Genomic DNA, 15,843 nt, shown 5'->3' on the forward strand with positions numbered 1-15,843 from the left:
AGAAAAGGCAATGGTCAGTCAAAGCCAAAGAGACACAAGCAGGAGGTTGGAGCACCTTAGGGATTTTATGATGCTGTGTAAGAGCCATTGCTGGAAAAAAGAATGCTTTGGCCATACACATATCCAAGTCCTCATGGACTTGGGTGCCCAAGGAGCCATTCAGGGAACATTTCACTTGCTGAATGAGCAAGAGACAGAAAAATTATTGGTCTGAAGCCATCCAACAGGCAGTGACAGACCAGAGAACAGGACCAGCTCCTGCACGCCCCTGTACCAGGATTTAGCAAGTCACCTCTGCTTCTGGAAATCCCAACAGACACTGGGCTTTTAGGAGTGCTCTGCAGAGGGGTTGCAGCTTGATGTGCTCCAGGTTCTGAGAAGGAAGATGTCTGGCCAGGCTAACTGTTCAGCACACTTCTCTGCTGCTAATGAAACACTTTTTGGTGCTGTCCTGTGCACAGGTTACTTCTCATTCAGCCACTTTACAGGGCACTGGATGGGGAAAGTGTCTCCCTGTGGCATTGATCTAACACAGGTCTGAGTTCTGATCAGTGACCACATATCCAATAATAAAAATGGGCATAAACCCAAATTGTTACCCAAATTACCCACATTTTTGTGGCTCCTTCCTTTCATCTCCACAGAAGATTAAGGACTTAAGCATCCCCAGCATTCCCCTGGGCTGCTTAAGTCTTCCTAATCCACAAAGCTGTAAACTATATTTGTTTGTTGGCAGAGATTTAGATCCTCGTATTTTTGGATATCAGCCAGTCTTCTAACTAAGTCACAGGACACATGATGAGTTAAAGAAAGTTAGACTTTTGGTCCTCAAGGATGGCTGACACTGACTCTTAGCTAAGAGATGGTCCAAGAACAAAGTATTGCTCCATTCCAGTCTAGATCTTATGAAACTTGTGCAATTTTGGGCTTTTAGCAAATCCACAAGTATATAATGCAAGGCCTAAAGCAGAAGGGGATTGTGAGAAGCTCAGTCTATGAGCAGGGAGACAGAGATGTGGGAGATTGTTTGAGGAGATGCAGCTGCTTCCTCCCAATGCCTGATCCCTCCTTCCCTGATTAGTGCTGAGAAATATTCCCACATTTCTCAGGACCCACATTTCAGTGTTTCAGCTTTCACAAAAAACAAACAATTTTAGCAGGAAAGAGCATTTAGGAACTTGCTTCTCTTACCTCCAGCCTGGTTCTGTCTACATCTTTTAGTATTTTATTTCGCCCTCTGTTGGTCACCATGAGTATTTCATATGGAAAAATCTGTTAACAACGTATAAAAAGGGGGAAAAAGAGATATTTACATTTATAGTCTAAAGCAGACAGGAAAAAATATGTGTGTCATTTTCATAAACACACAAATACTTGTTTTCCTTTTCAAAGCAAATATCAATTTGGTGTTTTGTTGTTTTTTTTTTCTTTCCCCTTATGCTTTTTTCCCTAAAGTTTAAATCCAGAACTTATTTAGCATTAAACTACCTCACATTGTAAACCCACAATTTTTATGCTGTATATAATACATCAGCTGGCTTTCGTTAGGCAGAGTCCTTTCTAGGCAATGTATTTCTTCATCCATCAATGTATAAATTTATTAAAGTAATTGTATTTATCACTCATTGGTCTAACTAATGGCTGCCAGAGTGTGGACAGCCCTAAGGACTGACAGTGAGTGTGTTTTAAAAACATGGAAGTACATAAAACCAACAGCATCTCTGAATAAGCAAAATATTAATTAGCAGGGGCCACTGCATTCAGTAGAATTTATCACATGATTTTCCTTGCCTTTTTGGATAGTTAAAGAATTCAAACAACTAATAGAAACAGTGCTGCTTGGAAAGGATTTCAGAAAATATGAAAATCAGTTTCTGGAATAATCCCTAGCAAATAAAACTCTTCTAATTTTTTTTCCCCCTTGGATAAACACTTCCATGCCTGGAATTAGGAGAGCTCATGTTCTGTCTGCCAGAGCATCTCTAGAGCCCTTCCCATTGCATGTCACTGTAGGAAAGCAGCATTCCCAGACCCCTCATCCAAGTCAATGAAGTTTTTCTGGAAATTTCAGTGGCTACTGGCTCAGCCTTTACTGTCCTTTGGGGGTCTTGTCTTAGTTGCTCACTGGGAACACGAGTGAGACCACCAAAAATCTCCTGGAGAGAGCTGAGCTATTATTCAATGTTATTTAATTTCATTATTTCAACATCTGAAGACGTTTGACTTAATCAAGTTTTGTGCAGTACTCAGCATCTAAGTTCATTCCATTGTTAACAATTATCCCAATGAACTTGTCAAAACATAATAAATAACATTCAGGCATCAATGAACACACCACTTGATTTTATTTTAAGTAGTAATAATTTAAATAATGTGTGCTTACATACCAATTGTGAGATATGATTCTTATGAGATTCTGACATTGTCACAATCGTACAATTAGATCTATACTTGGAATTACATTTTTATGTTTGATACTGGAAATGGCTACTATAAACAGCATTATAGGAAACTAAAATGTAACTTTTCATATTTAAACAGGCAGAGTTTAAGTCAAGATCTACGGTCATAAGTACATTTTATGTTTAAATATTCACAACAAGGCATGTCTCAGTCTGGGCTGGCAAGATGCACAAATTCTGTCCTTTCTGGAGATCCATTTGGTAATATCTGGTCATTCTCAGGATTATTAATCTTTATGTTTCATATGTGTCATGCTGACTCTGAACTGGTTTATTTTATTTTATTTTATATTAGCAGATGTAAGTTAGTGTTGGACAATTGACACGAATAAAAACAGTGCCAACTCACACATCCTGAGGGTCTGGCACCATCTTTATAAATAGCAACAGAAAGTGATCTATTATCTCAGGAAATTTCCCATAAATTTTTAAATTAAAATAACCATCAATAAATAATAATTAAATTTTGTCATTAATAATACTGACAGAATTTGCCACCCAAAATAGCATCCCAAATCACTGGGTACATCAACAGCAGTGATGACTGTAAGAATTTCTATTGCACTGAAAGAGAAATTATTTGGAATAAAAAGCAGTATCTCAGGAGTCCCCACAGTCTTATTTATATAATATATACAACCACTTGTAACTGCACAGTGCACTGGGGTCTCAGCTTATAAAGCCAGGGTTATTGCCTTGTACAGTTTGCCTGGAGGTGACTCGGAAGCACAAGAAATAATCTGGTTTGCAAAGTGAGCTCCTCACTTAACTGCAGAAATTCTGATCCTTGCAACTTTGGCAAAATCATGATTTCATGGAAGGTTCACCAGCAATAAAATTGCAATATTTAAAACACAGCCCTGGTTGAATTCCCTCCATATATTATATTCATTTTTGACTCAGGCATCTCTAGACATAGCTGTAAAAGCATTTTAATTTTTGTCTTAAATTACAGTTAGCTGACATTGTCTCTTTTTCCAATAAATCTCCTGAAGAGTTTCTCATACAGGGAATTCAATTATGGACAGGTCTCAGGTTAGCAGTGCTGAGAGCTGAAGAACAGACCCAGACAGACATGTAGATGTCTTACTTCCAGTCAAAGATTTCCCATAATATTTGGACTTAAGACAGCCTCAACAATGTCTTGTGAGCCACAATATTCTGCAGCACTTTCCAAACTGGACAGATCTGAGACCTTCCCAGGGAGTTTGGCCTGGTGCTTTGGCTGGTGAAGCCTGGCAGAGAACCAGCTATGGAGCACCTTCCACATCTGTCACTTTGTCCCTAGAAAAGCTTCCCTAACCCAGGGATCACACCTGGGCTGCCTCAGCCTGCCTGAGCACCAACACCTGCAGAACAGTCCAGAACAAAGAGACAGGTTTGGCACATAAGGAGCAGGGGCTGAGGTGAGGTAAAAGAGAACAAGGGAACTAAGACATTTCCCATATTTTATCTGCATTTCACAGTAACACCTTCAAAGTCTTGAAGGAAAGTGAATAACATCTGCACTTGCCTTTGGCTCCAACATGTTAGGCATAGACACTCCTCTGTCCATTCTCATTCCAGGGACATGACCATCCGGGAGGGACTGTATCGGATACAGGCACACATCAGACACAGAGGTTACACACACAGAGGGTAAAGGCACTCAAGTCGTGGTGAAGACAAAGGTGAATTTGCCCTGAGACTTCCTTCAAGTCTTAATTCTTGGTCTTACTATTTCAATCATCGCCATGGCTACTGTTCACTACTCCTCTGAGCAGGCAGATCCTTCCATCCCCTCAGCCACCACAGCTCCTGTCACTGCTCAGGCTGGTGACAGCCCCTCCCTGAGCTGACCAGCACCACTTTCCAGGGGATGTGGGCACCTCAGGAGGGTGGTGGTCCCTCTCCCACCCCAGTGACTAGGTGGAATTCTTCTCTAGTTCTTCCCTAGCATTGATTCAGATCCCACCCAACAGCATAGAAAGCACTCTTACACCTCTGTGCTTTCCTTCTTGTAATTTACTGTATCAGCTGAGGGATTTTTTTTTTTTTGTCTCTACAATGGGTAATTTTTACTATGAACACAAACAGGGATAAGGGTAAAAAGGTGCTGGTTTGACACAGGTACTAAATCTAAGGAAATAACATTTGGAGTACAATACACGGACAGCTCTGCTCCCCTCCCATAACCTCATTCTCTTTCCAATCATCATGATTTTGATACGCCATTAACAAAATTATCCAAGTAATTAAACAATTTCTTAAATTGCCATTTCATATTGTGATTGTGCTGAGGAGCCAGGCAGATTCAAACCATTCTGAAAAAAGCCCTGCAGGCAGTAATTGAAGTAAAAAGGTTTCTATTTGCAAGCACACTTCTTTCTGGCTCATCTGGGATGGCAGCACTGTAGAAAACTACTGACCAGCCATCTTGTCTGGAGAGCAAATTCCAGGGTAAAATTGAGGAGTTCAAAGCTCCTGGTATGAGAGAAAATTCCCTCCGGAAGAGACTTTCTATGTGTCTCTGGGGTCAGTACTAGAGAGGCTGGAAATAAATCCACCCTCACGTGTCCAGAGAAGGATATTACAGATAACTCATTCAGGAACAGACAGTGCAGTTTACAGAGCAAGTCACAAAACAGGTCTGAGCTGTCTCAGCTCGGCTCTGGGGAGGTAACAAGGAGAAATCCGAGGCTGTGCCTGCTTTTTGTTGATAAGGATCTACATTGTGATTATGCTTAAACATGCAGGAAAATCAAAGCTATTGTCTTAAGAAACCCTTCCCTGTAGTAGAAATTCAGAGTTGAACAAGTAGCTGCTTTAGGTTCTGCTGTCAGTTGATTGATGAGAACCCGTACTCTACCTGGAAATCTGAAAAGCAAAAGAGAAATCTCATCAGCTTTAGAGTGTGGAAGGACAGGAATCAGTCACAATCTACCAGAGAATCCTTCTCTGTTTTCTAGTCTACCTGATTTTTCCAAAATCCCATCTGATTCTCTAAAGCCAGCAACATTTCTAATTTTGGACTTAGTTTGTAGAGTCAAACACTCCAAGTATTGCAGTTCTTTTCATTAACTCTCCAAGTTTTGTAACTTTCATAAATAATATTGTCAATTTTTATTTGGCACTGACTGGTACCACATCCAGCTCAAAGTCATACTGGAGATCATGAGCAGCAATGAGGATTAGAGGGCATTATCTCCCTTTCTTCACTATGGCACATTGCTCCAGACTGCACAGTGGATAGTGATTTTCAGAGAAGAAAACACAAAACTCACAGAACTCAGTTAATATTCCTGATAATGCACACGTTATTTGCTTTCAATTTGACCCAATGCTAAAGTATGAACAAGGATCCGTTCTACATAACAGATTTAGCAAAATAAACCCAAAATTTTAAACAGCTATTTGAAGTGCTTTGAGTTAACTGAGTTTGTCAAAGAAAATCAAAAAGTACTGAGCAAATACAAAATAATCATATCCACAGCCTTAATATAAAACAGCAGAAATGATCAAACATCATAACATTTTTACATTTATTACTAATAGGCTGTAAAAGGCTCCTCATCCTTACCTCTAACAGCACCACTCACATCCCCGTAACTGTTGTACTGACCAAAATCCGTAGAGACTGGCTGTAACAGGAAAAGAGGCACAGAGCATAAATTCACACTTCAAGACTTTACAAGACTTTACATGGGGAGAAATAAATTGCTTTAATTTTTTTATTTCCCCCTCAATTTTACAACATTTCTTCCTTTGCTTTCTTGCCTTTTTAACAAAGTAATTTGTGGGAGGGGAAAATAGGTTTGGTCTGACTTCAGGTGGTTTTATAAGAAACATTTATCAAACTGGAAATCCAATACAATTGATATGGAAATAAATACCGTGGATAATTAAAGCCACCTTTCACTTCTCAAAATCACTATCTTCTTACCCTGTGAAGTCCATTTTTTCCATACCCAGGGAGAGAAGAGGTTTTGGAGGCTGAAGCATGTGCTGTTGAATGAGGAAGGGAAAATATTTTACTGGAAAAATCCCATGGACACTAAAAAACTAGAGCACTTGAGGAATCACCTGTTACAAAATACACATACACACAACTGAGACACACTGACTCTAAGAAACTGAGTCCCAAACTCAGCACAAACTTCCACACATTCTGTAAGTTACAAACAGGTTTTTCATGCCATGGTGGCAGGCCATTAATAAGGGACACTGATTTTTCCAGGCTCAAAATCAAGGTGGTCTCCCCTGGATTGAAAATAATGCTCATGGATCATCCATGGCATCTGCTTTGGCATCACCCCTGATTCCAAAAGGGAATTCAGGATGGCACTGATTATCCTGCAAAGAGGGATGGACATGTCTCAAATAAAGGAGCTCTCCAACATGTGCTAAGGTTAACAAAAGCATCATAAGCTTTGACTTGAGCAGGTAGACTCTGGCCCCATAAAAATTAAAAACAGTGAGAGCCATAGGAATCCTCTCCAAGGCCATCAAGGCAACACATTTATAAAACAGGGAACAGAAGGAAATCTTTCTTTGCTTGGCAACTGCTCCAGTGGATGACTCCAGAGAGACTCATCTTGTCTCCTCTTGGCTCAAAGTACAGCTTTCATGTTACACTGGCTGGTGAATGAAGACAGTAAAATAAAACCCCCAAACTCTTCTCTGGAGATGTGAGAAGGCCACAGCCATACAAAAAAATGTGCAACAAGGCAAATAATCTAAGTCACTAATCTAAGTTAGCTTTTGTGCTTCTGCTTTGGAGCAAAATACACCCAATTAAAATATCAGCCCAGGTCAAAACACTGGCTGTGTTTGGAATATGCAGCCCTACTGGTCAATAATGGTGAATATCTTTCCCTGGAAGAAGAGACTAAGCAGCGACAGGGACTAAGCAGCCACCAGTGTAAGCAAAATGTGTTACTGTAATTTAATAACCCAGCCTATTAGCTTGTGTGTGATGTCAGTCACTGAACACTTCACCCCACTCCATATCTATATTAAAGCAGCTCTCTCCTCAAAATTGCCTAATAATCCTCAGCCTCGTATTTCTTCTAATTAAAAAAACAACCATGACATTCCTCCCCTCACAAAACCAGGCCACTGATGAATCAGGCCACTCTTTCAGGGCAGATCACCACACACTTATCAAGCAGCTTTCCCAGCTGCCTCTCTTCTGGGACACTACTTGATATGTGTGTCTACTGGGTGTGTGCACTCTGTGGTGTTTACTACCCGTTATTCATGATTAGCTTTGTTGCCTCCATGAATTACCTGGAGAATCGTAACGACTGGCAGAAAGGGCTGACCTACCGCGACTCTCCTTTTCCATCTCTTCCTTCAATATTAACTGTCCCAGACCAGAGTTGAGCTACAAATGGCAATTAAAAAAAAACATATCAATAAAATAAAGCTGACCAAGACAGTGGTAAGATTTGCTTACAGAAAGCACAGGGGCACTTTTTGGATGGTGCTCAGAAACAGCACGAGGACAAGCTTATAACCACCTTCATGAGCTGCTCCTCCTGCAGCTGCCGGCGTCTCTGCAGCTCCTCATCATCTTCCTCCCTTCCACTTGATCTGCGTCTCATGTCAGCTCCTGCTTCCACAAAACCACAGCACAGAGAGAGCTTTGTGCATCAGTTCAACTGCAGCTCGAAGATTTCAATGCTAGCTCACAGAACTGGTCAGATTGATTTGCTGAATAAACAAAGCAGTATTTCCTCGCAAAGCCAAAAGACTTATTCAAAAATTCCTTCTTAATAAAACTCACTTGGGTAGCCTGGCCTATGGTTATCAGGCTTGTTACAAACTAAAAAAGAACTTAAACTACACACAAGTCCCAAACCATGCAATGGTCCTGGATACAAAAATCATGATTGACCCTAATACAGAAAGGAGCTCACATTGCTGCTTCTGGAAACATAGAGTTAATAACACCAGCAACTGATCACAGCTGAAAACCTAAATTCTCATTTACATTTACTAGACTCAGAGAAGCAAATCTGAATTAACATTTCAAATGGAAAATGAAACTACATTAGTCTCCTAAATGATCACTCGTATTTGAAATAAACAAGGCATTGGTTTTAGTCTAAAATTAAGTAAACTAATTTGATCCATTGGATAAAGCTAAAATAAATAAAGGCACAGGTGTTCTACATTTTAGTTCCTTAGTTTTTATTGAATAATTTTTATTTTCTTGAATATTCTTAAGAAATAATCCAGTCTGGATGCCAGGACAATTCCATGAATACATAGAATGTGCTATTGCTGCAAGCATTCAGACAGCAGTTCTACTTTTTTCTGCACAGGGCTTTTTCTGATATACCAACCCTGTGCTAGACAAACTCACAGTGTTTAAATATGTAGACATTTCAAGTATGTAAATGACAGAGCTTCAAGTATGTTGATGTTATTCCTGTGACTCAGGGACTTTACATCTTTGTCAGGTTGCAATCCCAACTAAAGGACATTTTCAAAAAGCTGCTGCTGCATGTGCAGCCCCTTCAGTTGGTCTCTTGAGCTCTCCCACCCTATGTCTCCTCTCCCAAAACTTCTGTGAAGATCCTACTGTTATGAAAGCCATACATTCCCTCACAGAGACCTGAATCAAGCAACGCCTCTGTGCTTCAGCCATAACTTCAGGAATGAACCAGGCTAGATCACTTATTTTATGCTACAGGGGTCAATAAAAACACAACAGAGGGAAAAAATACAAAGAAAAAATATTAAATTGATGATGCACATGGATTAAAGAAAAGAAAATAAAAGGTAGTGCTACAACACAAAAGAAAAATACAAAGTCTGTAGGAACAGTAACTCTGAAAATCAGGAATTATTTAGTCTGTTAATTGTTCCAATTCAGTTGTTGCTTCTTGCCATGAAATTAGTCATGTGATTGGCAACAATCATGTTTTCTGTGGAATTTTTGCTATTAGGTTTGCACTAAAAGATTAAATAGAATAGCTGAGAGAAGTCAGGATTGTGTGACACACCACACATTTTAAGTTACTGTACTAGAGTTCAAAAAATTTGCTTGTGGGTTAATATCTGTGTGATCAATCCCAAAGTCCTTTAGCAAAGCCTCTTCTACTCAGTGCAATTCAGCAGTTTTAGACTCAGACACTCAGTGGTCTCACCAGGAGAACTACACCTTGTGGTGAGCATCAGGTGGACACCACCTTTTCCTACACCTTTTTCCAGCTGTGCTGTCCATGTCCCCTGGTCAGCAGTACCTTTGGAGCTGCAGAGATGAAGGGTTTGTGTTTCCATACCTATGGCAGCCAGGGAGGGAGGGCCTGGCCAGTGGTCAGTCTCAATCTTTGGTATCTCGTTGGGTGCTGGTGCATGAGCTGCTGGGAACTTGGAGGACTTGATGATATCCTCGGAGGACTTGCTCTGTGCTGCCAAGGCAGCTGCATCTAGATGGCAATCAGGGAACTTAGCCATGTCATGATCTGGAGCAGCACAAAGTCAGCCTCATTTTGGCAAAATTTTATACTTTACAAGAAGTTAGTTTTCAAAAGCAAACATTTGCATGTTTTGCTTTTCCAACTGCAGTTTGAAGCAAAGCAATGCCTTTTTCTTGCCAATAGATTGGAATCAAAGCTTCCTCTCCTCCCGCATCCCCACCCCAAAGATAACCCCTAATCAGCTTTGGATTTTACTAGGGTTTCACAGTGTAAGAATGATTATGCAAGAGTGAAAAAATGCAACCTAAGAGGATTTGTCAATATCTCCTAAGGACAGCTGATTATTTATGAAGATGAGCTCAGATTTATGTACTAATAAGTTTTCCCTCTACGGGAAACCAACTAATAGATCAGAGTAACAGTACAAATCCTAACACTACTGATGCTAATTATTTCATCTGTGAAAAGCTGCAAAACAAAGAAGAAACCTGAAACAAGTAAGTTTAACTAGAGGATTTTTTTGTGCTGCATGCCCTTGCTTAGAGCAATCAGTAGTAGTAGAACCAGATATGAACTTATTAATAAACACTAAACTCCATCAAGATCAACTTGACAAGGCAAGGCACTTGCAAAGCAATGAACCTCACCAACTAAATAGCTTGGTAAAAGGGCTTCCACTTAAATTCCATTTTAAGCCAAAGCCTTGTCAAAGCATGTGAGGATGTGCATTATGGCTTTCTCTTCTTAAAATAAAAAGAATCATCTAATAGGATTCAGTGTACATTAAACCCAACCTTAACTACGTCTGAGCCAGAAAATGTTAGCTCAAATCACCTTTGCTTATATGAGGCTATTGCATCAGTAGCAACAATTCCAGAATTTTCTTTCCTTTTTTTTTTTTTTAATAGAAAGACATTTTTTAACAAAGTGATGCACTGTGTTGCTCATCCAACATGTTCCAGGTAGCTGAGCAATGTCAGTGTTAGATATCACTGGGAATTCTGAGATTCTGAGCAGCTGATGATTGGAAAAGTCTAAGCATAACTGCAGGCATGGAGGAAGCTGGTCAGAGTTTACAAAAGCATGACTTCAAACAGTACTTACGCATTAGAATTGGTGGTGTCAGTGGTTAAACATTCACATGTTAATGGGAGGTGAGGAGATACATTAAAACCATAAAAATAAACAGAAAAAATGTTAAGACTTTTTTTTCAAAATGAGTTTATGGTCTGAAACTTAAAAAAGAAAGAGGGGAAGACCCTGATGTGATACCAGAGCAGTGTAATCTGCAGTGCTCACTCCTGACTACAGAATGGACTTGTGGGCTTCCTGCTCACCCCAGCTCACTGGCTCTCAGCCTACTGTTCATCTAAGCCCTGCAGTGCTGCTGACTTGCTACTTAACCCTAAATACATTTCACTGGATAAAACATCTGCAAAGGGATGAAAAGTCAGGAGTCTACAAATAGTGGAGTCATCTGTCTTTCACTGAGGTAAATAAAAACTATCTCCTATGCACAGCTGTCTGTCCACAGCACGAGGGAAGAGTGAAGACACTCCTTCATGATGATTCCTTTATAACATTCCTTGTAAGAGTGAACACACTCCTTTATGATGCAGCCTTCCCCTGTGAGACTAAATACAGGCAAGGCTGTGGGCTTCTGCCATCACTGTCATTTCAGACTTGCTATGACAACACCAACAAACACTGCTGTCCTACTCAGAACCCAAACACCTGGAAAAACAAGTACAGCAAGCTACATGAGCTGCATCACATGGCTGAGAGTCAAATCAGCCCTGTCACTGATAAGTCACCTATAATATCTTCACTAATTAAAGATTCTTATTTACAACCACATTAAAGGTACATCTGGAATTCCAGTCTGAGTATAACATCTCCATCTTTGCTGCTGAAATAAATTATTGTACTGTATCTGTTTAAAATAAGGATATTTTGTGAAGTCCCTGTCAGAGATCAGTCTACTGTTAACCCATTTTAACATGACCAGTATCTGTACTCTTAAAATAAAAGCTTAAAGAAGAGAAATGTTGGAAGGTATCATAATGCAAACAGCAAAATCTCAGCTAATAGCAATTTTGCCATTAATATTCACATGGCAAGATTAAACCATATAATCCAAACAAAACAACAGGCTTTAAAACATAATCACTTTCCAGGACATGCAATTGCAGCCACTTCAAGCTTGGACTACTAAATTTTTATGCTTGCAAAGCAAAAATTGAATGCTTTTCACTAACTGCACACTTTTAAATTCAGTTGACACTTCAATTTTGAAATAAAATGGGAAAGGTCATTTACCGTGCTGTTTGTAGATGGGTGGTTTCCTGTAAATGTTGACACCTTGATCTGTGATATTAAGAAAGAGAAAAAAGGGAATGTGAAAACTACTTCAGTTGTAGATAAAGATAACTCAACCACTAAAGCAAGAGATAGACCAAATCAAGGATGTAGCACAAGAAAAAGCCAGAAAACTATTTCTAGTATTATACAAAACCAGATTATTTAAAGAAAAGAAAACATAAGAACAAGTGAAAAGTCAAAGACATGTGGTATGAAGTCCTTTGGAGCTGATTCTGTAACATGTGGATGCATCAACTCATGAACCATCCATTTTAAAGTGGGATAAAAGAGAAGAAATGTAAGCAGGCAAGACATTTCAATGGTGAAGATACAAGCCATTTGGGGAAAACTACCCCAAATAACTTCTGTGGAAAATTGTGCTTCAGTCAGAACAGCTCAATTTTCTTTCCAACTGACTGGCTGGATTGAACAGAGGAGAATGCAGTGAGCCTACAATTCACTTCAAAATCCAGAGAACAAAATAGCCGCCTAGAAAACTGCTTTGAACAGGCAACAACAGCCACACTTCAGTGAGTCAAAGGGATTCTTTATGCAGTGTTCACTGATACGCTAATAGTTCTCAAACCATAAGGACAGATTTTTCTTTTTTCTGTAATTTTTTTTACACAAGGCCCACCATATTGCATATTACCTATGTAAATCAGAATAAACACTTCCCAGAACTCTAATGCAGTAAAATCTATAGCACATCTAAATTGTACCATATTTTTCCAAATAATAATCTAAGACAGGAACCATTTTGTTCTAAACTACCTTCCCACCCCAGCCAACATTTCATGTATTCAGCAGAGCTACAAATAGAGAAGCTAATCCAAAATCAGCACTACAGTGCAAAAATGTGCCAAAATCTTATTAGAAGAGAAAATTGAGCTACAGGGAGCTAGAAAATTAATGTCATAAACCCATTTTGCTACTTTATGTTGCCTGAAAAAAGTTTTCAGTTACATTAGAGTGAAAGATGAAAAGGAATTTCAGAAACACATGTGCTGTATCACAGATCCAATTAAAGTCTTATAGGAGACAACTTTGCCTTTGGTGTTAAGGAAAGTTAAACTTAAAAATCTATTAAAACAGAGGCAAATCTTAACTCTGCAGAACTCTACATCCTTAAATAAACAGGCAAACTCATTGCACACAAAGGCTGTGGTATTTAATTCCTGTGTGGAACCTGTTATGGCTACTTGACCAGCAAACAGGTAGGAACATTTCAAGGGTAGTCATGCAGTCCTTCTGCGCACACGGACACCAGAAAGCTCCAGGGAGGATGGGAGCACAGCTCCTTCCGTGGCTGCAGGGCCCCAGCTGGCGAGGAGAGCTCCCACACCATGCTCCAGGTCATTTCTCACAGCTATTCATGCAATTAGGCTTGAGTTTAGGTGAGGCACTGAGAGCCAGGTGAGCTTAAGCGGTTAAAAGAGCCAACCTCAGCCAAGCCAGGTCACCCTGACTGAAAGGGGGGCTGCACAAACTGTTTATCTGCCAGATTTGAGGGGAGGAGGAAGGGCAGTAACCTCTGGCAGTGAGAAGGAACACCAGGCTGAAGGGAATCTCAAAGTAACTGGATAGAACAAGGCTTTCATCTAGCACTGAAACAGCCAGATGCATGTCCAAACCCTAGGGACACACAGCTCATCCCATCAAAATCCAGGACGTGGTTTTCTCAGATGCTGGAACAACTGCAGAGCTCACTTCAAAGCAGAGACTGCTCTCTGTAGAAAGGACATCCTAAGGCACACATATCCTCGTGGATCTGCAGGTCTCTCTGAGGACACCAAGCCATTGCAAAGAACAAGAAACAACCTCACCTGCTTTAAAAAGAAAGGGACACTAAACTAGAATTGCTGTGTTCAAGACTGAAACAAGCCACAACAATCTGAATGAACAATATATGTAATGGCTCACTGGCCACCTCTTTTCTGCGTGTGACTCAAAACCAACTCCTCTAAAATTAGGAGAGCTATGCTGGCACTCAGCTGGTGCAACTGAGAGAAAAATCAGGCCCTACGTAGTTCATGTACAGCTCACAGGCCATCAAACAACAATGAAAAATTAAGTATTCTAAGAATGAAACACTTGACCAAGAGAGTAGCTAAAAATCACAATAAACCCGTAAGTTTCTTAAGGCACTACTCCTCTCAGCAAGCCCAGAAGCAGTTCCAAATCCTGAGGGTGCAACCCATGGTAAACGGTGTGAAACGATGGAGACAAGACAGAAGTTACAAAGGCTACATTCTACACTGTGACAGGACAGCGAGACACACACAGTGCCAGCTCCTACCTGGAACATGGAAATGTTTAGGGGCCTGAGCGTAAGTTGGAGTGAGAGGGCGACTGTCAGGCCGATAGGGGACAGGGGAGTTCCGACCGCTGGACGGCTCATTGCCTCCAATGAAAGAATGGAGAAAACAAAATGAGAAGAGGGAGAGCAATAATTTAAAAAAAAAATTAAAAATTAAAAAAAATATAAGCAAGCCCAATCAAACCCAAATAAAAACTGGTGGAATCAAAACCTCCAGGGAGAAAAGAAGTCTGAACCAAAAGTATAAATACAAACAATAAGGAGAACTGGTAGTAGCCCTGGTGACTTTTTTCCCCCCCTGATATTCCTGCAGAGACAAAAATTCATGTTCAGGCTGGAGATGAGGTTTGAGCGGCTCAGACTCTTTCTGACGGCATGCAGGCAGGAGCTGTGTGCTCGTAGCTGGTGATCAGATGGGCAGTATAGAAAAGAAGAATGGAAGGTTACTTAGCAATGATTTTTTAGTACGGAGATTGATATTTGGAATTAAAAGGCGCAAACACGGAGCAGAGTAGTTGATATGCAAACCCAAAGCAGATAGAAGCAGATGCTGGCAGGTACTACAGTTCACTAAACCGAAAGTGTACAGAAACCAGAAACAGAAAATAGCTGTTAGGTCACTTGGCCCATATCAAAAGGCATAACTGTTCCACAAACACTCTTTCATTGGTTTAGGAAAATTCTGATATGGCAAAATAATTTGTAAAGCAGTGCAGCCCATCTGGCGGTTGCACACACCTCGTTCGTGCCGCTCCAAATCTCTGTCAATGCCAAACTTGGTTCTGATGACAATTCACAATTCAGCAAAGCTGAATCCAGTACCTAAAAACCTTAGTTCTAGTTTGCACACACAGTTTGTGCCATTTGGAGGATTACTCTTACTGGGACTACCCCTTGGCCTCTCAACAGTGCAGCACAGCAATCCAACGGCCCTGAAAGCTTCTGTGCCGTGTCAGGGTTGAGTGAGGGCTGCTGCACAACCACGATGGTGGAGCCTGAGGATCAAGACTTAACAGCCAGATATCCATTCACATCTCTGTGTGTGCACCTTGAAAGAATGCAGCTGCCTCTTTTATTGTACTGTTCTTCAAACTAGAGTAAACTCACACAAAGTAAAACCATCCACAGGGGTGCTTGTTTCACAGGGGAGGGGGTGACCCCAGCAGTGAAAAGTAGGGGAACATCAAATCCCTTCCATTTTTAGAATATGCACAAGGGCTTAAAAAATCCTAGAAATGTTGATTAAGAAAGCAGGGGAAAAAACAATGGAGCGTGGGGGAGGGAATGATAA

The 15,843-nt window shown here is 40.4% G+C and overlaps 1 protein-coding gene across 12 annotated transcripts in view; it reads right to left on the reverse strand.

Moving 5' to 3' along the window:
* ABLIM1 (actin binding LIM protein 1) overlaps positions 1-15,843 on the reverse strand; it is a 203,543-nt gene that overhangs the window by 6,132 nt on the left and 181,568 nt on the right. For 8 of the 12 annotated variants that reach the window (XM_064431391.1, XM_064431389.1, XM_064431392.1 and 5 more), the window contains 8 exons: positions 14,532-14,636; positions 12,191-12,238; positions 9,734-9,880; positions 7,964-8,055; positions 7,731-7,827; positions 6,385-6,446; positions 6,022-6,082; positions 5,022-5,318 (listed from right to left, as the gene is read on the reverse strand). In XM_064431391.1, coding sequence (XP_064287461.1) covers positions 5,281-5,318; positions 6,022-6,082; positions 6,385-6,446; positions 7,731-7,827; positions 7,964-8,055; positions 9,734-9,880; positions 12,191-12,238; positions 14,532-14,636 — 650 coding nt within the window. In that variant the 3' untranslated portion in view covers positions 5,022-5,280. Of the gene's footprint in view, positions 1-1,191; positions 1,273-3,975; positions 4,051-5,021; positions 5,319-6,021; positions 6,083-6,384; positions 6,447-7,730; positions 7,828-7,963; positions 8,056-9,733; positions 9,881-12,190; positions 12,239-14,531; positions 14,637-15,843 lie in introns of those variants that run through there. The other 4 variants (XM_064431400.1, XM_064431401.1, XM_064431393.1 and 1 more) reach the window with 3 other exon arrangements.

Source organism: Passer domesticus, chromosome 8 (genome assembly GCF_036417665.1).
Source record: "Passer domesticus isolate bPasDom1 chromosome 8, bPasDom1.hap1, whole genome shotgun sequence".
In the NCBI taxonomy this organism is placed as follows: domain Eukaryota; kingdom Metazoa; phylum Chordata; class Aves; order Passeriformes; family Passeridae; genus Passer; species Passer domesticus.